The 23090-nt window shown below is 36.3% G+C and overlaps 1 protein-coding gene across 6 annotated transcripts in view; it reads left to right on the forward strand.

Moving 5' to 3' along the window:
- The first annotated feature begins 7 nt into the window (after positions 1–7).
- PCGF6 (polycomb group ring finger 6) overlaps positions 8–23090 on the forward strand; it is a 35209-nt gene continuing 12126 nt past the window's right edge. For 2 of the 6 annotated variants that reach the window (XM_019725042.2, XM_074339112.1), the window contains exons 1-10: positions 92–457; positions 9323–9457; positions 10064–10109; positions 10713–11332; positions 12105–12204; positions 12295–12391; positions 13183–13238; positions 13339–13398; positions 14316–14424; positions 18868–18895. In XM_019725042.2, coding sequence (XP_019580601.1) covers positions 10973–11332; positions 12105–12204; positions 12295–12391; positions 13183–13238; positions 13339–13398; positions 14316–14424; positions 18868–18895 — 810 coding nt within the window. In that variant the 5' untranslated portion in view covers positions 92–457; positions 9323–9457; positions 10064–10109; positions 10713–10972. Of the gene's footprint in view, positions 458–9322; positions 9458–9526; positions 11333–12104; positions 12205–12294; positions 12392–13182; positions 13239–13338; positions 13399–14315; positions 14425–18867; positions 18896–23090 lie in introns of those variants that run through there. The other 4 variants (XM_074339108.1, XM_074339109.1, XM_074339110.1 and 1 more) reach the window with 4 other exon arrangements.

The raw sequence follows: 23090 nt of genomic DNA on the forward strand, positions 1-23090 counted from the left end.
CCACCTCGCGCCGTCAAGTGTGATTGAGTTTTCGCCACATGGAGGGCGGGGATGAGCATTTTACGACAGCTCAGGGGGGCGATTTACGGCAGTAGGAGGGGCGAGAAGAAGGAGAAAAAGAACACGAGCGAGAGCAACTTTCAAAAGTGAGTGACAGAAAAGCAGGAAATTGGAGATGGCGACCGCCTATTGCTTTTGCCTGAAAATAATTACCACTTATTGCAAACCAACTGCTATATTCAGGCACTGTGATAGACGTTTTACATTATATGACTTTTAATTCAACAATTTTATAAGGTACTGTTGTCCTCACTTTACAGGTGGCTCAACGGAGACGCAAAGAGGTTAAATAACTTGCCAAGTCACTCAACAAGAAAGTGAACGTTTCAAGATTTGAATCCAGGTCTTTAACTCAAAAGCATATACCGTTTGCCAAAGGAAGGCTTCTGAGATACTGGTAATGTTTTGTATTTTGATCTAAATGGTGGTAACTTTTTTTGTTGTTGCAATTTTTACTTTTGTAAAAATTAATCGAGCTGCGTGCTTAAGCTTTGTGAACTTAACAGCATATATGCTATATTTCAATAAAAAGTTTCTAAATATCTGTATTTTGTGATTGTGAAATGTGTATATTCTGTATTCATACTGTGTTATCCATTATTACAAATTGTAAAATTTCTGCATTTTAATTGTATATTTTAAAATAGTATATGCCATTTTGCAGTATGCCTCATAGGTTATAAAAACCCTGCTGCATATTTTATCTCACTTGAATCTCACAACTCTGTGGGATAGGTGCAGACAAGAAAAGTGAGCCTGGGACATGGGGAAGATCTAGCACAGTTATTCAGGTTTAGTTTTGAGGTCTTACTAGCTTTCTTTGACCCTGATTACTAGCTGAATGACCTGGAGCAAGTTACTTAACTCACTCTACCCCAGTTGCCCAATTTCTAAAATAGGGATAATAATAGTACTTAACCTCAAAAAGTTGTATGAGGATTAAATGATACAATGTACATACGATACCTAATATGTAATAAATAGCTACTGGTTGTTCTTACTTAACCTTAAAAGGTGTTCTGTAAATGTTTGTTATGAAAGTCCAATCATGATATTCAAGGTAATCTCATGACTGAAATATAAAACTAATCTAATTGGATAGCTAAAGTAAGATGAAACATGGGGTGAGAGTTGGGGAAAGATGAGCAAGAACTGGTTAGCATTTACTTAGCACTGACAGAACCTGAATCTGATGGTACATGCTTATGACCTGGGGAGAATTCATCCTTTTCCTCAGGATCATTCAATTATTTTTTTTCTGATTCAGTATTCAGTAGTTGATAATTGGTAATTAACTGAGCACTTAGTAGATAGATAAGAGATACCATGAATAACAAGCCCAGGCTTACTATTATCCCCTGGAAAGATGTTTTACCCCATTATGAATAGTACGTTAGTATTCTGATGCATACATTAGTCTCAAATCAGGTCCTGGGAACTGGATCCACCTCTACAACTGAAGCCCTGATACTGGACTCACAAAAGTACAGCCACTCGCTTTCCCTCTGTGGGAGCCACCTATTACTGGCTTTTTCTCTTTCCAAAAAACCTGGGTTGGGACTTCAGCAGAGGTAATTTACTCTAAGTACAATGGTTTTTCCTGTTACAGTTCAATAGAGGTAAATTTATTGAATGCCTATAAGGTCCACTATTAATTTTTGATTCTTCCCCTTCTTTTATGATCTTTCCCATTCTCCTACTTTCTTTTTGGGATGCTTTAAGAGGTCCAGTGTCAATCTGTATCTCATTACTTCATAGAAGAGCTGCTTTTTCTTGGGTTTCTCTTTGATGTTCTTTCATTTCATGCTAATGTATCCAAGATTAGACTTTTTTTCTGTCTATCCTGATTTGCCTTTTATGTACCCCTTCAATCTGAGATTTTATTTTTTTTTCAGTGCTAGGCATTTAGTAAGCATTATATCTACAAATATTTCCTCCCCTCCATTTTCCCCTTCTTGGATTCGTAGGATGTAGATACTATAGTTATATACTCTAGGTCTGTTAACTTTAGTATTTTCATGTTTACCTTTCCCAGATACCTCCTAGAAGAGTTCCTCAACCTGATTTTTCAGCGCAGTAATTGATTCTTGGCCTACATCCATACTGCTACTCAACCCATTTATTGAGTTATTTACTTCAACCATTATATTTTTCATAGTATGTTAAACTGGTTCATGATTTATTGCTTCAAGTAACCAGTTGGGTGATTTTGTCCCCCACATATCCTGGGGGGACATTTGGCAATGTCTGGACACACTTTTGGTTGTCACAACTCATGGTTGTGCTACTGGCATCTGGAGGGTAGAAGCTAGGGGTGCTGCTAAACTTCCCACAATGCACAAGACAGCCCCAACCCCACCACAACAAAGAATTTTCTGTCTCAAAATGTCAATAATGCCAAGGGTGAAAAACCCTGATGTATACAATATGAACTCATTTTTTTTTCTTTGAGGATATGTATTATTTAAATTACCTTTCCATCTGATGCATTTAACCTGTTACATTTACTTTAGATTGTTCGGTTTTTCTTACTTTAATGGGAGTTGCACTTTTTTCTATATCTCATTACTTTTCTTCATTAATTTGTATTTCCCTGGAGGTATCATTTACCTTGGCTGATGCATTTACCCAGAGGGAGAATGTGAGGGATGCCCCAAAAGGGGGAAAGCCTGTGGTATCACTGTCTGGGCTTCATCATTACCTGTTTGACAACCCGCGTGCACGCACATACACACCTTCAGGGTTTTCAAAGTTTTTACCGATCTATCAATTTCTATGCCATCTCTCGGGTTGGGTGTGATGGAGGAAACAGCCACCAGTGAGAGTTTACCATCTTGTTTAGTTTCTGAATTTAAACTCACACTGGTAGCTTGATTTTAGTTTAATTAATTTTAAATTGACCTGCAGTTGGAAATCCCGAGACTAGAGTAATTTTTATTAGAGGTATAATTGGAGGAGGACATGTGAATAAATGCATAAAATATATAGGTTTTGGAGACACAGGACTTCATATTTAAATTTGGGAGAGGAAGGCAAAGTTTATTGTGAGAATAATTTCTAGGCATTTGGCGAGGGTGACTGAGAGGATGACTAAGAACAACCTGGTTAGGGAAGAAAACTATGAATTTGGTTTTTGACATGTTGAATTTGAGGCCCCCTAGAGGTCATGCAAGTTTTGCTGGCCAGTAGGCGGAAGCATTTTATGGGTTAGTAAGGAGAAAAATCTGGGCCAGAGACATTGATTTGGAAATCAGCATATAGACTACCATCTGAAGTCATGTGAGTGAATAAGATTACCCAAGATATTGCATAGACCAAGAAATGAAGAAGATCTAGAACAGAATTCTGAGGAACATCCATATTTAAAGACAAATCCAGGGACCACTTTGCTCACATGTTCTTGAAATTACCTTTTCTCCTGAATCTTGGGACCCAAACTTTTCCTTGTTTTCCTTCTACCTCTGGCCCCTCCTTGACTCTTCTATTGCCACTACCTCCTCCTCTACTTCATTTTTATTATTCTTTCCAGGTTTAATTTATTTTTTAAAAAATTTTAATTGACAATTTCAGATTTACAAGAAAGTTGCAAGAATAGTACAAAGAATTCCCAGATACCCATCATCCACATTCCCCCAAACGATACATTTACTACATATGCTTTATCCTTCTCTGTCTCTGTCTCTGTCTCTCTATAGATAGATAGACAGATAGACAGATAGATAAATAGATAGATAGATAGATAGATAGATAGATAGATAGATAGATAGATAGATACACTGATATAGAGCTCTCTATGTAGGTACAGATATAGAGTTCAGACTTAGTTCAACTCAACTTAGTAGTTCAGAAAAAAATGTATATGTACATGTTTTTTCTGCATTACTAAGAGTAGTAAGTTGCAGACATGATGTCCCTTTACCACTAAATACTTCAGTATGTATTTTCTCAAAATGACATTTTCTTACATAACCAAAGGATAATTACCCAAGTCAATAAATAAACATTGATACAATACTCTTGTCTCAATAATTGTCTACAGACCTTACTCAGATTTTTCTGTCTCAACAATATCCTTTATAGCAAAGAAAAATCCAAGATTATTCATTGCATGCAGTTGTCGTATCTCTATAGCTTAATTTGAATCCCTTTTTTGTATTTTTTTTAATATTTCCCCACCCCCTCTTTTTTTTTGTATTTTATAACATATTTTTGAAGAGTACAGGCCAGTTAATTTATAGAGAATGTTCTTCAATTTGAATTTGTCTCATGTTTCCTCATGGATTGATTCAGGTTTAATCTGTCTCATCTTCGGCAGGAATAGTACAGAAGTGATGCTGAGTTCTCAGTGCATCGTATCAGGAACCATGTGGCTGTGGATTTACTCCCATTACTATCAATGTAAACTTTGATAATTTGCTTAAAGTGATGAATGCCAGATATTTTGAAACTATGTAAACATCCTATTACCTCTCAAACTTTCGCTCACCAGTTTTAACATCCATTGATGATTCTTGGCCTGTATCAATTATTCATATGATGGTTACCAAATAGTGATTTTCTAATTCCATTATTCCTTCTACATTTATGAGTTGGCTTTCTAATTTAAGGAGGCGCTTTCCCTTCTCTCCATTTATTTAGTTATATCAGCATGGACTGAATATATTCAATAAATTACCATCTGTTACTGTCCTAATTTTTATTTTGATGTACAATTTGTCCCAGATTTAACTAGTAGGAGCTCCCTCAAACTGGCTTCTGTGTTCTTTTGACATGACCCTTTGTTCTTTGAGCACTTCCTTCTTTTCTAGCACAATAAGAGGTTATAAGTCCCTCTTATTTTTTTCCTGCTGCAAACCTGGAATCAGCCATTCCTCCACGGAAACTTGGTTTCTTTTAGTGGCATTAGAAGCCAAGGACAGGGTACTAGGTGTGTCATTTCTTCTACGCCCTCTCAGTGGACAAAGCTGAGAAATACACGTATGTATGTATGTTTACTTACACACATCTATGTACATTTCCCTACATACATTTACCTGAGGTCACCTTGGATATCTCTAATTCCAATCCAACAACGCAGAGTTTATCCTTTCCTGTCTCTTTTCCATAGTTCTAACACTCTTTTCCAAGAGTGATAAATCTGTCTTTTATTATTCACAATATATTTACTTATTTGCTCAGTCTTAGAATGTACAGAAAGTAGCTTCAGAATTGCTAACCCATGTCTCTGAGAAAAAGAAGTCTACTGAATAGAGTTCAATAATTTTTGGAATACTGGCAATTCTCACTTTTCACAGTAGTGTAAGACCATAAAAATAATTTTGCAGCTTAATACCATGCATAGTGATCTTAATAACCAATGGCAAACATAATTTTTTCCTTAACTTTTAAAACTTTTTCATGAAAATATTAAACACTCTCTTTGTTGACTATAAATGTATAGAGAAATGAAAAACATAGGAAAACTAATACTTATTTGGCACACTAAATTAAAACTTTAGAAGGTTAAAGTGCTTTATTTCTTTGTAAAAAAAAACTTATCAAGAATAGTTTGCAAGTTTTTGCCTTTTTGTATAACTTAATATACAGAGCATTTTTTCTGTGCCTTGGCAAATTGTCATACTCCTTTCTAAGTCTGGATCAGTTTCCAACATTTTATCTTTTGTGCTTTCAATGCTGTGAAATATCTCTGAGAGTTTCTTTAATGTCAAGTTTTACGCTGGCATCACCTCCTCTGATACATCTTCATTCTTTTCATCACAGCCATTTTCCTCCTCTGTGTTGATAAATTTGCCTTTGCTGACTCCATTTGTGATAGATTGGATTTTCACTTTCAGCATTATCCTTTTTCCTTTCTTTACTACACTCTCATCTTTGTTGGCCAATTCCTTCTTTCAATTACCCATTTTTGTAAGTTGTCATAAATTTATCGCTGGCAGAGAAGAAGACACCTACAACTGATAATAGAAGTGCAGTGACCAATCACCAGCCAACTTTAAAGTAGTGAGGTGATGGCCTTTATCCTGATGTGCCTCTGTTGTTTACTTAGAGATTTGTGGACTCAAGGGCTGGTAGTAAAATTTATACTTTAGGCAATTGCTCATGGTAACTGAAATTTGAACATTGTTATTAGGGTCTAGTGTTATTTGACTAAATGGTGGTAATTGAAATTCATAAATATCAGAACTGAGCAAAGGAGGACTTTCTATACTTTTGTTTGTAGCCTGAGGACATATAGTCCAAATCTTGTGCTCAAAAGTGATTTGGGTTAGTTCTTCCCCTTCCACGCCCTTCACAGTGGTTATCTTATTCACTGGAAATATGGTTTGGTTCATTTATTTATCTTTGTATTCAGTTGTACAAGGTTCCCCATCCTTGTTGATGTTTTGTTTTGTTTTTTTTATGTGAAAGTCAGGACTATACAAAAAAGTTACATTCAGAGAAATGTCATTTCCATTCCTTCTATCCTTTCCACCCCACTCCAACTACACTAGAGGTTCCAACCATACTCTGAGTGGGCTGGGGTTACACAAATTTTATTAGTAACTGGTTTATCCTTGTGTTAATTGTTGCTCAAATATGCAGATGCATGTATATTTTCTTCTTTCTCCTTTCTTAAACAAAAGGTAGCATACTATAGATACCCTTTTGTACTTTGCTTTTTTCACTTATCAGTGTATCCTGGAAATCACTCCACCACGGTTTTTAGATAGTTTACTCATTCTTTTCTTTTTCTAGAGCTGCATAGTATGCCATCTTGTGGATGTTCAATTGTTTATTCAGCCACCCTCCTGTGTGGGCATTTAGCTGGTTTCCAATACTGTGCAATTACATACACTGCTGCAGTGAATAAACTTTTGTATATATATTTTTGTATTATTGGATTATATCTTCAGAATAAATTCTTAGAAGAGTGATTGGTAGATCGAAAGATAAATGCACATGTTGTTTTCCCAGATGTTTCTAAGTTGTGTTCCATAACTTTTCTACCAATTAGCAATCCTATCTATCAGCAATGCACAGGGACTGCTCACTCACAGTCTCGTGAATAGAATTGTGTTGTCACTTTTTAATTGTTTGTCATTCTGATAGGTAAGAAATGGTATCTCAGTGTGGTTTATCATCATCATTATTTAATTTACATATAGTAAAATTGAATCTTTTTTGCATATATTAATAGTTCTGTGAATTTCAACAGATCTTATAGATTTGTGTAACCACCATCACACTCAGGATACAGAACAATTCCATCACTCTACAAACTCCCTCTGTAGTCAAATCCTTCCCCCACCTCTAACCTCACTGATGTCTTCTGTGTTCCTATAGTTTTACCCTTTCCAGAATGTCATATAAATGGAATTATGCAGTATGTAACTTCTTGATACCAGCTTGTTTCACTCAGCATAATGCCTCTGAGATTCATTTATGTTGCTTCATGTTTCAGTGTTTCATTTCTTTTAATTGCTAAATAGTATTCCATTGTATGGATGTACCACAGTTTGTCTTTTCACCTGGTGAAGAATATTTGGGTTGTATATTGGTTTCCTAGGGATGGTAAAACTAAATGCCAAATTGTTCATATGCTAGTATACAGCAGCAGTATGCTAGTATACTGCTAGTATATACAAATAGTGATTTTTGCATGTTGCCTTGGTATCCCGTGACCTTGCTTAAATCACTTAATTGTTCTAGAAGTTTTTTTTTGTGTGTTCTTTAGTGATAATCATGCTATCTGTGAATGGGGACAGTAAGAGGGAAAACACTATTTCTTCTCTATTCGCAACACTTCTGACACCAGATGTATGGGTTTTTTTCCCCACACTGACAAATTATCCAATACTAACTGGGGTCCTACAATTCAATTCTGACACTATTTGTAGTTAGCGTCAGATCCCACACATTAAGGGCCCAATTCCACAAGACTGCTTCCCCTGCTAACTTCAAATGCCCGTCACAAGTCCAGGTCTCCCATATTTCTGATCAACTAATTATAAAGTTGGGGTCCCATGACCCCCTCCTCAATTTTGACAATTTACTAGAACAGCTCACAGAACTCTGAAAAATAATTTACTTAGTAGGTTACTGGTTTATTATAAAAGGCTACAACACAGGAATATCCAGATGGAAAAGATGCATAGGGCAAGCTATGGGTTCCTCAAGTCCCAAGGTATGGGACTATGGAGTGTCCCTTCCCAAACCAGGAGTACCACCATCCCAGCAACCTCCATGTGTTGACCAACCCAGAAGCTCTCTGTACCCTTCAGTTAGGGTTTATAATGTAGGCATCATTGTGTAGATATGATTGATTAAATCATTGACCATTAGTGATTGACTCAACCTCCAGCACCTCTTCCCTCTCCAGATATACCAGGGTGGGGCTGAAAGTTCCAACCCTGGAATCACATGGCTGGTTCCCTTGGCAACCAGACCCCATATTGAGGCTATCCAGGCGTCCTCAGCCACCAGCCATCTCATTATCTTACAAAACGACACCACTTCACAGATTTCCTGTATACCAGGAAAGGGTGCCCCCACCACAAGACCAAGTACATATTTCTTATTATGTCACAGTTTTATTATATTTTTTCAAATCTGTATGCCTTTTATTTCTTTTTCTTGCCTTATTGCCCTGGCTAGGACTTACAAAATGGTGTTGAATATGGTGAGATAAAAGTGGATATGCACAAGCTCACTTTGTTCCTTAGGGAGAAAGCACTTAGTTGTTTTACTATTAAGTATGATGTTTACTATGGGGTTTTTATAAATGCCTTTTATCAAATTAAGAAAATTTTTGGCCAGTGGTCTACCTTGTATATCAGTTCTCAAAACCTGTGGAACATTGATTAGGCTCAGATCCATGTCTATGCAGCTTGAGGATGTGCCCAGAAGTTCATATACAATTTTATGGGACCATTTTGTTGATCTTCTTAGCCTCCCCAGACTTCCCTTTCTAGTCCTCTGGCTCGAAAAGGGAGTAAACTTTGGTTTCCTTGCTCTGCACTCCCTGCAAATGCAACTGCCTTGGGGCCAAGAGGCAAGAGGATATGCAGTGAAAACAACACTGGGGATCTTCTCTTGCTTTTGAGAAAAGAGTTCTCCTTTCAGAGTTTTTAAGTGCCTGCCTGGCTTCCACTGCTAGTATTCTTTCCATTGCCACTATGGATTTGCCTGTGGACTGTGTGAGAGAGAATGGGAAAATACAAAGGAGATTTTGGATTTTCCTTACTCTCTATCACCTACAGATGCCCCTTTTCCTGCCCCTCAGACCAGAATAGAAGATACCTCTTGGGATTCCATCTGTCCACAACTGGTGCACAGTTCTGAGTTTCAGCTTGTTTGGGGACCAGGCCAGGAGATACCAGAGGAAAGACAAAATGGGAAATGCAGTGATGGTTCAGAGGTACTTTTTTTTTTTTTAAATTAAATTTATTGGGGTAACAATTGTTAGTAAAATTACATAGATTTCAGGTGTACAATTCTGTATTACATCATCTATAAATCCCATTGTGTGTTCATCACCCAGAGTCAGTTCTCCTTCCATCACCATATATTTGATGGTTCAGAGGTACTTTGAGTTCTGTTTCCTTCCCTAACCTGCCTGTTACCATTTGCATTCTAGAGTCTTCAGACAGCTAGCTATTCCATGCATTCTGTCCAGGTCTTTACCTGTATTCATTGGGAAATACAGAGCGAAGAGCTTCTTGTTCAAATTCTCTTGTTGGAGAATTTGAACATCTGTTCATATTTTGGAGCTGTTTTTATATTACTTTGGGGCATTAAGTTTTATCTTTTTTCCCTAATGTTTAAGATTTTTTTTATCTATTAGGTTCTTAATCTGAGATATGTGTTGCAAATATTTTCTCCCAGTTTGTGCATTGTCTTTTGACATTGTTTATAATTTGGGGGCCATGCAGAAGTGTTGTTTTTATAAAATCAAACTTACCAATCTTTATTTTATTGCATCTGGATTTTGAATCATAGATAGAAAGCCTTTCCTTTCACCCAGGTTAAATGAGCACAGTGACTTGATTTCTTCACCAGTTCCCTAAGAGGTATGTACACCCAAATTAGTATTCATTTTATTCAATGACAACACATTGTCTCTTAAATATGATATCGCCCCTCCCCCCAGCACTCTTTCGTTAAGAAGCATTTGACTCCTTCCTGAATCTGGCTTGCAAGCATCATGACATTAGCTGGCACTATCTTAGTCAGCAAGGATTAAGTACTCCAACTCCAAATCTCTCTCCTAATAAAATTGTGTGTGGGAGGGAGGGGTACGTGGGTAGGTCTCGGTTCCTGCTACAGAAGACCGTCGATAAATGTTTGTTGAATGAAACATAATTGACTTTCCGTTATGTATTGGGGAATCATGGATGATCTTCAAATGGCGACTAAATTTCCACTCTGGAAATTTTTAATTCCTCCAAATAAATAGATCTAATTCCTCCAAATAAATAAACTTACATATTTCAAAATAGAACCTTCATACTTTCTAATGTATATAATCTTGGATGAAAGAAACGCGTAATTGGTACTCAAACTGAAATCATTATTCTTCTTAATGCAACATCATTACAGCACCTATTTCAGAGCCCTGCGCATCAATCGATGCAGACAGAATATTGCTGTCTGAAACGATACCAATTTTGCAGTTTTTCCAAGGCAGTGAAGGGAGCGTCCACCCTCACAAAGGAAAAACTGGGTGAGATTCCTCAGATGCGGCCCGCAAGCCCCGCCCTACACACCTGAGCGGCTCCGCTGACGCCGTGACCGAGGTGAGACCCAGTGAACCACATTTCCCAGCGGGCCCTGCAGGTCTCCCGCGCCTGCGCATCGGTAGGCTAGGCAGGCTGGCTGAACTCCCGCGCTAACCAGACGCCTGGTCTCGCCTCGCCTTGTCTCTGACCCCGGCATGGAGGGGGTCCCGGTGGTGACGACGGGTAACGCGGGCGCTGCGAAGGCGGAGGGAGCCGCAGCCATGCCGCCTCCGCCTCCCGTCTCCCCGCCTGCCCTCACCCCGGCGCCCGCAGCGGGTGAGGAGGGTCCGCTGCCTTTGCCCGAGGCGGGGGCTCCCGGCTGCTCGGGCTCCCGGCCCCCTGAGCTGGAGCCGGAGCGCAGCCTGGGCCGCTTGAGGGGGCGCTTCGAGGACGAGGACGAGGAGTTGGAAGAGGATGAGGAGCTGGAGGAGGAAGAGGAGGAGGAGGAGGAAGAGATGAGCCACTTCTCGCTGAGGCTGGAGGGGGGCCGGCCGGAATCCGAGGACGAGGAAGAGGTATGTGCGCCCCTGCCCGCCCCGCGGGGCCGCCCCCGCCTCAGCCCCGCGGAGCCCCCGGCTCGCCGCTGCAGCCCGTGGCACTGGCGTCGCCCTCCACCCTGCCCACCATGTCCGCCTAGGCATGTGGCGAGGACCGGCCTTCCGTCCCGCCCGATTCCTTGCCGACTCATTTCGTGAGGCTCCTGCGGATCACTTGGGCTCCCCGGCTCTGACTCACTCGTCCTGTAAATAATTATTGAAGCAACTGTGTGCCGGGCGAGTAGGCGCCAAGGGTACCGTGCTCCTGCCTTCCAGGAGCTGACAGTCGGGGGGGGGAAAACTGTCCATTTCTACGCGGTGTGGAGAGGATGGGGAACCCTTTCCCACCTAGTCAGTCTCTAATTGGGAAGTTGGGTTTGGTTTGGTTTTTTAATGTGGTAGCGCATACTTCATCAAGTTAGGTAAAACACCTAGCCAGTCAGAATTAATGTATTAAACTTAAACACCAGTATCTGGAAAGTTTGCCCATTTTGTGAGTAATTCATAAAGTAAAATGCCCCTCATCTGGCAATATACAGTATAGCCAAACAAAGATATTTTTGAAACATTGGTTTTTTCCCCCCCCATGTTATTGTAACTTTCAGCAGTATTTTGAAGGGTTGGAGGTACTGGAACATGTTTCTGTGTTGCAAAGTAAGTTACATATTGTTTGTAAAATTTGGGGATTATGGCTTAAAAATGTGACAAGGCAAGCACTTGTATTTTATAATTATTTCCATTGCATTTGCAGCGCCTGATTAATCTCTCTGAGCTGACCCCTTACATCTTGTGTTCCATTTGCAAAGGTTACTTAATAGATGCAACTACCATTACAGAATGTCTTCATACATGTAAGCATGTAGTTCGCATTTCCAAATAATATATTCAATTTTTGAAATGTCTCGAAAGCATCCTAATTTAAGCATTCTCTTTTTCAACAGTTTGTAAAAGCTGCATTGTAAGACATTTTTACTATAGCAACAGATGTCCAAAATGCAACATAGTAGTACATCAGACACAGCCTCTTTACAACATAAGGTAAGAGGAGTATATAAGTAAAATTTATATTTTAAGTATACTTTTTCTGAAAGCTTGAAGTTGTGTTTTGGGAACTAAAATCTTGACCTATCTCAAAATTAGAAGAAAAGGAACTACATATTCTTTAAAGAAATACTTATAGAGTACTTACTGTGTACCAGGCACTGTGATATCTGCTCGGGATTTAAAAAAAAAAGAGGCACAGGTCTTTTTTCCTGAGGATTTTAATTTCATCACTCAAGTTAATGAGGCCAGTTTAAGCTTGTCATTTTCAGTATATTTAGAATTCTATTTTCTGAGAGTAAAACCTGAAACAACTGGCCTCTTTAGAAAAGCTAATCTTTCATAGGTCATTGTGGTTTATTAATCAGATTTTCAATTCATGCTCAGTTTTCTAAGGGAAGAAAAATACTAAAAGTGGATTGCTTTAATTTGTTCATTTATTTCATTTTTACTACCTTCATAGACGAGTGCTTTGCCGATGATACACAGAAGTTCAAAATACAGTATCTGCTTTTAAGCACACATTCTTATCAAGGGAATAAGGACAGCACATAAATAATTTAGCAGACCATTCAAGAGTCTCTGATTACTTATAATTATGATTACATATAATTATTTGAGGTTCTCTTAGGTGAGCTATGAGTGCTACTACCTAAAAGTAACTCACCTCTGAGAAAGGAGATATCTACTCCCAAGGAAAAACAGTACTTACAAAGAGCGTTAGTCTTTCTGTACCCAAATGCATTTTTCTGAATTCTGAGGTATTCTCCATCCTTTCCTTTTATTAGGTTGGACCGACAATTACAAGACATAGTGTACAAATTAGTGATCAATCTAGAGGAAAGTAAGTTTATTTTATTACATAGTTATGAATCCCAGAATCTCTGCTGACTCTACCAGTTACATTTTAAGTGTAATTTAGTCTATGTTTTATCATTTTTTAGGAGAAAAAAAGCAAATGCATGATTTCTATAAAGAAAGAGGTCTAGAAGTACCTAAACCTGGTAAGTTTGGGTGTATACCATAATGTGTTTATAGATTAAAGAATACTAACAATAAAATTTACTTCCTTTGAGGTTCTTTTTTGGTGGTAGCTGGTTATTTTATGATCAAAGAGAGAGAGGTTTTGAAGATAATGATGTAGTGTAATCCAATTTAATTATTTATAAGAATTAAAGAGTACCGGCTTTGGAGCTAGATTGTCTGAGTTTGGTCCTAGCTCTACCGCTTTACTAGCTGTATGAATTTGGTAAATTCAATGTCTCAGTTTCCTCATCTATAAAGTAGGGATAATGATATCACTTCATAAAATTGTTGTAAGGATACATTGAGTAATACGAAGCACTTAAAACAGTGCCTGGAACATAGTAACTGCTCAAACATCAGTGTTTTTGATGATGGTAGTAGTGTCACAGTATGGAAGTTAGATAGATTTGGGTTTAAATCCTGGTTCTTCCACTTACTACGTGGGTGACTTTAGGCAAATTGCCTAATCTCACTAAACTGTAACCTCGGTTTCTTTGCAGTTAAGAAAAAAGAAAGTAGCAGTAGTACTTATGCTGTGGGATTATAACAAGGATTAAATGAGGTGGTGCATGTCAAGTGTTGAGCAATAGCCCCGAGCCCTGGCACATAGCGCTTGTTAAGGATTATCTGTGGTTGCTGCTATGATGAGCTCTCTCTGCGGCCCTGATAAACCAGCCACACTTGTCTGCCTTCCATTGCGGAGTGGTCCCTAGGCTTGCCTCCAATTTCACTGGCTGTGACAGATTAGCTGATGTTACTAAAGAAAAGGAGATTGAGTGCTTTCTGACCTGTTAAATAGTCTGCATAGTTATGATATCTGTGTAATTATTTTTCAAAGACCTCAGTTTATGAAATTTTTGTTCTAACTCAACTTTTTTGTTTGGCTATCAAATAGCTGTTCCACAGCCCGTCCCTTCAAGCAAAGGAAGATCTAAGAAAGTCTTAGAATCAGTGTTTCGGATTCCACCTGAACTTGATATGTCTTTATTACTAGAGTTCATTGGGTGAGTACCCTAAACCTCACTACCACTTAACCTTAAAATAAAGAATGTTTAAAGTCCCAACTGTTATGAAATCATTCTGAACTCAGGTAAAATAAAAATTTTCTGATATCCTTTTAAAAATTATTTATGAAATATTTAAGACTTAGAAAAAGATCTGAAGGTCAGTACAATAACCACTTATATCTTCATCTCACTTAAGAAATAAACCATGCTAATATGGCCGAAGCCTCTTGGCTACCTATTCCTGTTCACTCTTCCTTCCCTTAGAGTTTAATAACCACACTCCTAAAAGTAATGATTGTCATTCCCTTGCATTTTTTATATGTTTACCACAAGTATATCTATGCCTAAGCCATAGTAGAATTGTTTTTGCCCGTTTAAGAACTTTACATGATCATACTGAGTTTTCCAACTTGTTTTTTTCACTTAACATTGTGTGAGTTACCCATGTTGAAATGTGTCGCTCTAGTTCATTCATTTCACCATTGCCTGGTAGTCCCTTAAAATAAATAGACCATAATTTATCTTTTTCTGCACTGTTGAACATTTAAGTTTTTCCTTTTTTTTTTTTTTTTTTTTGCTGTGACAAGCAATGTGCTTTAAATATTTTTGTACATATATCCTTGTATATATGTGAGATAGTTCTCTAACAGTGAATGTAAATTTGCTGAGTCTTAGGATATGTTTGTGTTCAACTTTAGCTGGTTTTGCCAAATTGTTTTCCAAAGTAGTTGGACATCTTTCTAATTCATATAAATTGCCTCTTTCAAGCACTGTAGCATATGGTATACTCCATTATACTGCAACATTGTTAAACAGGCTATCATGGTCACAAAGTTGGCGCTTATCAAACTGTAGTTTTCAAAATACTTATGTAGTTCACAGAATAAAATTCTTTTCTTGGAAAATCTAGATTTTCCATTTTATGTCACTGATGGATGACTGTTTTACTTCTCAGCCACTTCCTCTTTATAACTCTAGGTTGCCTGTATCATTTATTTAATATCTAGCTTGTATTTATCCAATTTATGTATTCATCCTGTGTTCTCAAATGAAATCCAGGACTTCTAAGAGGTGTGAAATCTTTCTTCTGCCTCCTCAAAGCCCACATAGTAGTGGCTGATGATAATGAAATAAAGATGTCTTTGGAAGAATGAGAAGAAACCATGTAATACCAAACTTTAAGCCGGCAATTTCAGTTATTAAAGAATGTGTTCCAACCTAAATGTCCAAAAGGGAACTAGTTAAATGATATATAGCATATGAATATGTCCTAATATAATAACATGTATGGTAATATGGAAAAATCCACAAAATGTCTTAAGTGAAAAAAGCAAGATGTGGAAGAGAATATATAGCACGTGCCCATTTATGTTTTTATAAAAAGAGGGTAGTGGGAAATATGTGCATGTACATGTTTTTTACATGCACTGAACATTCCTGAAAGGACAAACAGGAAAATGTTAATGGCAGTTGCTTCCGGAAAGGGACACTGAAGTCTGAGACAGGGATGGGAAAAGTTTCACTTTCATTGTATTTGAATTTTTACCATGTAACTTGATATGTAATAAGTCTAGTTAATTAAAAGTTGAAAATTGAAAGGATTTATGTTTCTAAAAAATTATTTTGGGGGAATGTAACCTTTCCCTTAATGCACAGTAGGAACTAAAAATCAGTATTTTTATACCTTTTTTTGAAAAGTAGCAGGGATGCACTTTTGAAAAATGGCAGTAATGCAAAGATGGCAAACATGTGACAGGTGTGCCACCATTCTCTCTTTCTGTGCCCACAGCAGAAATCAATAATTAGTCGTGGCAAGTTTTCCCAATGAGGGAGACTTGACCACAGGGTTCAAGGCAGTCGTTACCACTTGTCAAAGTTGTACATTATAACACCTTCCCTGCTGTAGAAAAAAGAGCCCTCATTTGGAATAAGGAGATCTAGATGTACATCCTAGTTCCTCAGTCATCTAGCTTTGTAAAATTAGATAGCTTTTTGTTTATTCATAAGATATTTATTAAGGTCCTGCCGTGTACCAGCACAGCATTCTACCAGCTGCTGGGAATACAGTTTAAATAAGTCATTCATGACCCTTGCCCTTGTGAAACTTTTAGTTTTAACGTCTTAGAGCTTCAGCTTCCCTCTCTGTAAAATGAGAATTGAACCTTGATGATTATGATGAGTGATCTGTCTACCTCATGTTATAGTCCTTTATCTGGTTTCAAGTGGTTAAGGGGAAGAAAGTTTGCAGTGTGGCAGGGAGTCCTTCTGAAAGAGTTTCCAGTGGCAGAGTCCACTTGAAGTCCCCAGTCCCCAGAATTAAATCCCCACATTTTCACTGCATGGAGAAGCTTTTGTGTTTCTACAATAGTCAGGCTACTGAGGGTAACCCAAAGGAAGCTCGTTCAAGAAAGGGAACAAGTGGTTTGCAGATTTTTCCATATTATCATATACTTGAATTGGAGGAGCAAAACAACTGAGGTAGGTCAGCTGGTAGACTGATTTTTTTTTTAACTGCTGGAATATGAAATTAGATTTCCCTCCTAAATTGGATATGCGTGTTTTGTGATCTTAAGATAGTCTTTTACTTCTCCTTTTGGTTCTTCATTTCTACATCTAAAATAGACGATTGTAAAAAGAAACAACCTCAGCCGGACTGTATAGTGTGTATAGAAAGATCATAGGCTTTGAAGAGTCTAACTCAAAGTATGTAACCCTTGGGATGTAGCTTAACTTCTTTGATCATCAGTTTCTGTATATCTAAAATGGGGATTATAAGAGCAACTCACAGGATTGTTGTAAGAATCAACATGGTATTTCTAACATGTCTAAGCTATTATCACTATATAAATATTAAATTAATATAGGATCATTCAAAAATAAAGGTTAAAGTAGTTCATAGTGCTGTAGTATATACAATATCTGCCTAGGAAAGAAAATGGACTCACATGAGATAAGTGTGATATGGCAAAAATTTAATGCAATCTTAAACTCGATGGATGGTGTTTAGTAAACAGGGAGGTGGAATCCACCTGTGTGCTGTGTTAGTCTGACTGGAATATTATGTTCAGCGCTGGGCACTACATTTTAAGAGAGATGTTGGTAAACTGAAGTGTAACTAGAATAGTAAAAGGTTTGAAAACCGTGTCATGTGGTAGCAGAGGAACAAAAACATTTAGTCTGAAAAAGAGAAAGTAATTATAAGCCCCTCAAATTAATGTCAAATCTTTAGTGTTATCACATAAAAGAAAGATTGAATCTATTTCATAAGAGTACCAAAAGGTAAAACTAGGACCAGTAGTTATAAGTTACAGGGAGAAACATATTTAATTCAGTGCAAGCAAGCAGTTTCTAACGAAGGTGCCCACAAATAGAATCGACTGATTTGTCAGTTAAGAAGCTCTCTGTCTGTTAAGGTATTCAAGCAAAAGCCACATGCCCATACATCATGAATTCTATAGAGATAATTCTTGTAATGGATAGGATACTTTATTTTATAACTCTTAAGATTATGTTATAATCTTAGTAGATTTATTTTTATATATAATATGTATATGTAAATTATATTTTGTGTTTGTATTTATATAAATACATTTACAATAGAACAAAAATTTAAATATATTTCTCTATTATATTTGTATTATAAGAATACTCTGTAGATGATGCCTATTCTTCACAACATGATAGGGAAGAAAGAACATGGGCTTTGAGGTTAGGTGCACCAGAGTTTGAATCCCAGCTTTGTCACGTACAAGGTCTGTGACCTTAAGCAAGTTACTTAACCTCTCTGAGCTTAATCTGTAGAATGGGGTTACTAATGCCTGATTTGCAGGGCTATTGTGAGGACTAAATGAAAACATGCATAATATATGAAGACCTAGTATAAGGCCTGGTATATAGTTGATGGTCAACAAAGATTAGTGCCCCTTGTCTCTTCATGATATAAAAGTAATTGATTTAATCAAAAAATCTCTTCACTTCTAGGTGAAAGACAAACTGAGTAAATCATGCCAGTTGATTATGCTACAAGTAAAACAACAGGAAGTATAGCCGCCTTCTTGTAGGAAATCTATCTTACGAAGTTTACTATAGAGAAAAACACATTAATTGTGATACAATAAAAAGTAAAAAGAAGGTTTACTTTAAACTGGAAAACACTAGAATGCTACATGTGGGGAAATCTAAATATCAAGAATATAACTTTAACTCTGGAAGTATATACAAAGTAGTATAAAATACTGGCTAACACTGTCTTTGGCTTACCACTAGGTGGCAGAAATGACAAGTAGCTACTTTTGTTTATTTCCTAAATAAAGGGTTAGGTGACCATGTTTTAAAATTAAATTGATGTTCCTCAAATATATTCATGTCATTTTTCTGTGTTATATGATTAAATATGTAGTTTAAAATATTTTATTGATTAATTTTGCTTTCATTTTTCAGTGCTAATGAAGGCACAGGACATTTTAAGGTATTTTACTTTTATTTTTCATTTATTTTACAAAATGACCCTGTAGTATACAAGTTTAAGAGTCATATGGAGATTTTCTTCAACTACAATAAGTGTTTTATAAATAAAAGTTGTTGAAATATGAAGTACATTCAATAATGTTCTCATAATAGGTTTATGAGAAAAGAGTTACGTAGGAGTTTGTTATTAATTCAGAATAATGGTCTAAGGGAAAATAAGTGAGTAACTTTCAAAAGTCTAAAGCTATATGCTATGTTAATTTGGTGACAAAAAAAATGTTTCAAAGCATGTTTTGCATAGTTGGCATTTAGAGTTAAGTATGAACTTAAAATTTTATTTGCATGTAACATTTTTGGCTCAAGTTAACCTGCCCTAACTTGTTACTTCAATCATTTACTGAACTTGTAGAAGTATGAATGAACTACTTTGTAACATACTTAAGTTCAGAGTTGTCTTAAAAGCTCCAATATCACAGGTGCCATTGTATACATTGTAGCTGCTATAGCATTAGTCATTCAGAAAAGGTAACTTTTTAAAAGAGACAAATCAGGCCTTATAGTTACTTGGGGATATGTGTGTGTGTGTGTGTAAAATGGGTGACTTTGATCTATTTAGATTTTCAATGACTGTCAGTCTATACTAAAACTTGGGTAAGTTACATTTGATTGGGTATACTGTTTTGTGTATACAGTGGTTTAGAGACGTGAATTAAAGCCTAGGAACAGATGGGTACTTCTATGGATGAAGTATATCATAGATGTTTCCCAGAGATCAGCGTGATAGAGGAAATGCAATGTTAAATTTGGTGACTTTGAACCTCTTTTAAGTTGTAAAATATCAAACATAAGGTGATTAACTTTAGGAAGTTCTTTCAGAGTATTGTGGTGGATGGGGAAGTGGCATGTAAGTTTGTATATGGGACAAGTACAGTGTTATATGCTCCCAGAATTCTCTGAAACCGTCTGTCCAGAGACCTGGACAGAAGCCAGACAAGCCAACAGAGGATTAAAACCTCATGAAAAAAGAACTAGAAATTAAATTGAAATATTAGCCTATTGAATTCCACAAAAGCACATGTGCACCTAGAATATTTATGTAGTTCTGATGCTCACACATCAAAAACATATGATGACAATACCACCTATGAAGTGTTTTTGCCCCCCTAAAAAATTGTGAAGCTAATCACATGCCTAGATTTAATTACTAATTTACAGAAAATCCAGGACACAAAGAAATATGTTAAATGACACTGTAGGAATAAGCCAAATCTAGATAGTGGGAAACGACAGGATAAACAATTCTGTTTCTTCAGCAAATAAAAGGGAAAGAAGTGAAGAGGGAACATATAGATAGAACATATTGACTAAAAGAAACTCAAGGGATATCATCTAATTGTAGTGTATGGAGTTTATTTGGATTTGAATGAAAAATAAACTAAAAAATTTATGAGATAGTAGCCCCAAATTAGAAACAATACAAATATCTCCATCAACTGATGAGTGGCTATATAAAATATGGTACATCTATACAATGGAATATTATTTGTCAATAAAAAGGAATGAAGTACTGATACATGCTACAACGTAGATGAACCTTGAGCATATCATATTTAGTGAAAGAAGCCAGGCACAAAAGACCACATATTACATGATTCCATTTATATGAAACGTCCAGAACAGAGAAATTCATAGAAATAGAATATAGATTAGTGGTTGCCAGAGGCTCAGGGGAGAGGGAAAATTGGGAATGACTAGTAATTGGTATAGGGTTTCTTTTTGGGTGATGAAAATGCTCTGAAATTGCATAGTAGTGATGGTTGCACAACTCTGTAAATATATACTGAATTGTACACTTAAAATGGTGGATTTAATGATGTGAATTATATCTCAATAAAGCAGTTAAATTAAAAAAAAAAATAAGTTAAGATCCAATAGAAACTTTGAATAGAGCATTATTTGTAATACATAATTTGAGAATACAAAAATATATCTGGTGAAAATAATATATGCATAAATTAGAATTTTAGTTTGAACCCATCATTGGTTATTACACTTTTTTCATGAAACCTTTGTTTTATTTTTATTCTCTCTGTAATGTCAGCTCTAAAAATAATAAAATCGTTTTCTGCTAGGTAAGAAAATTGAGACAATTGGTTAAATTTGAACATATACTAGATATTTTTTGATATCAAGAAATTTTAAAGTATGATAATGGTGTTACGTTTTTAAAAGAGTTCTTTTAGAGATACATACTGAAGTATTTACAAATGAAATGATATCTCTGGGGTTTGCTTCAAAACAAATGTGGGGCGTGGGGGCCAAGAAATAGTTGGGGTGGCTTGTATTTAAAACAAGACTGGCCTTGAGTAGGTAAAGCTAGGTGATAGGTATATGGCAGTTTATTATACTATTCTCTCACAGTTTTGAGATATTACTGATGATACAGATGTTAATTTGCAGGATTTATATCTGTGACAGGTGATGAATGTATTGTTTCAGAAGCAAATTGATCCTATTTATTTTGTGACTGTTTTTACTTTGCTGAAACAGTCTTTTATACTTAGTTAAGAAATTGGCAAGCTTATTGTTTTTTCTTTTAATTCTGTATTTATAATAGAGTTCTAGTTACAGCCTTTGATATTATAGCTTAGTATTCTCTCCTTAAACAGCTGTGTTTATTATACCTTATCTTTGAGTTCAAATAAATATGTCTGCCTAGGATGATTCCTGGTTGTTAAACTTGTCACCGTGTAGATCTGTGGCATGAAAATCATAAACCCTATTTGCTACATTCAATTTAAAAATGTTTTACAAAGCAGTGATACAGTCCAGAAAATTTTTCTCGGGAGTCATTTGTTAAAACTTAAACATTCTGAAAGATAGACAGAATGAACCCCCATGTATTCATTACCGAGTTTTACCAATTAATTAATGGCCAATTTAATTTGTTTTATATCTCCATCCGTTTACCTTTCTTCTAGTATTATTCTGAAATATATTTCCATCATTTTGCTACTTCATCTGTAAATGTTTCAGTATTCTTAAAAGATGAGTCTTTTTTTAATGACTGTGTATCAGACTCCCAAAAAAGTTACAAAAATGTCAATATTATAAAAGATAAAAATAAAGTGGCAGAACTGTTCTAGATTAAAGGAGATTACAGAAACATGGCAATAAAATGCAATGTGTGATCCTTCATTAGAGCCTGGATTGAAATAAGAACAACTTATAAAGGACATTATTAAGACAATTAGAGAAATTTAAATTTGGACCTACTTAGATAATTGCATTGTATTAATGTTAAATTTCCTGAATACTTCCATAGATTTCCTGATAATTATATTGTAGTTATATTGGAGAACCCCATTATTCTGAGAGGGTAACTGCTGATATGTTTAAGGGTCAAATATCTCAGTGTCCGCAAATAAATCTGAAGTGGTCTAAGAAAAAAATATATATATACATATATACACATACATTAGAAGAGATAAATCAAATACAGCAACATACTAACAATTCATAAAATAGGTGAAGATTACCTGGGTAATCTTCATTGTGCTATTCTCACAACTTTGTAAATTCTTCATTTTTCTAAAGGTTGAGGGTGGTAAATGAAAAAAATTAACAATTTATTATCATACATCTAGCCAGTATTCAAAATTTTAATTGTCTCAATTGTAGTGGGTGGTGTTGTTTTTTTTTTGGTTTTTTGTTTTTAACATTTTTTAGGTCACGATCCAAGTAAAGTTTACACATTGTGATTGGTTGATAGGTCTTCAAACCTGTAATTTTTCCTTTTTTTTCTCGCAATTCATTGTTGACAAAACTAAGTCATTTGTCCTATAGTTTCCTGCAGGTTGGGTTTTGATGTTGCATCCCTGTGGTGTAATTTAACATGTTCTTCTGTCCCCTGTCTTTCCCATACACTGGTACTTAAGTCTGAGTGTTGATCAGCAGGTCCGATTTGAAGGGAGCAAGGATACTGCATAGGTAGTGTTGTTTTTGTCCATCTGAAGGCATATAATGTGTGGTTGTCATGTCTATTTGTAATGTTAGTAGCCATCGGTGCTCAATGTCGAAGTCCATTAACTTTAGGGTTTGAAAAATGTTGCTATCATTCCTTCTTTTATTAGTTGAAATACTTCTAAAGAGAGAAACTTCCCTTCATCTGTTTGGTTAACCAGTGTACGGTTCAT

The sequence above is a fragment of the Rhinolophus sinicus genome, linkage group LG07 (genome assembly GCF_036562045.2).
Source record: "Rhinolophus sinicus isolate RSC01 linkage group LG07, ASM3656204v1, whole genome shotgun sequence".
Classification (NCBI taxonomy): Eukaryota; Metazoa; Chordata; class Mammalia; order Chiroptera; family Rhinolophidae; genus Rhinolophus; species Rhinolophus sinicus.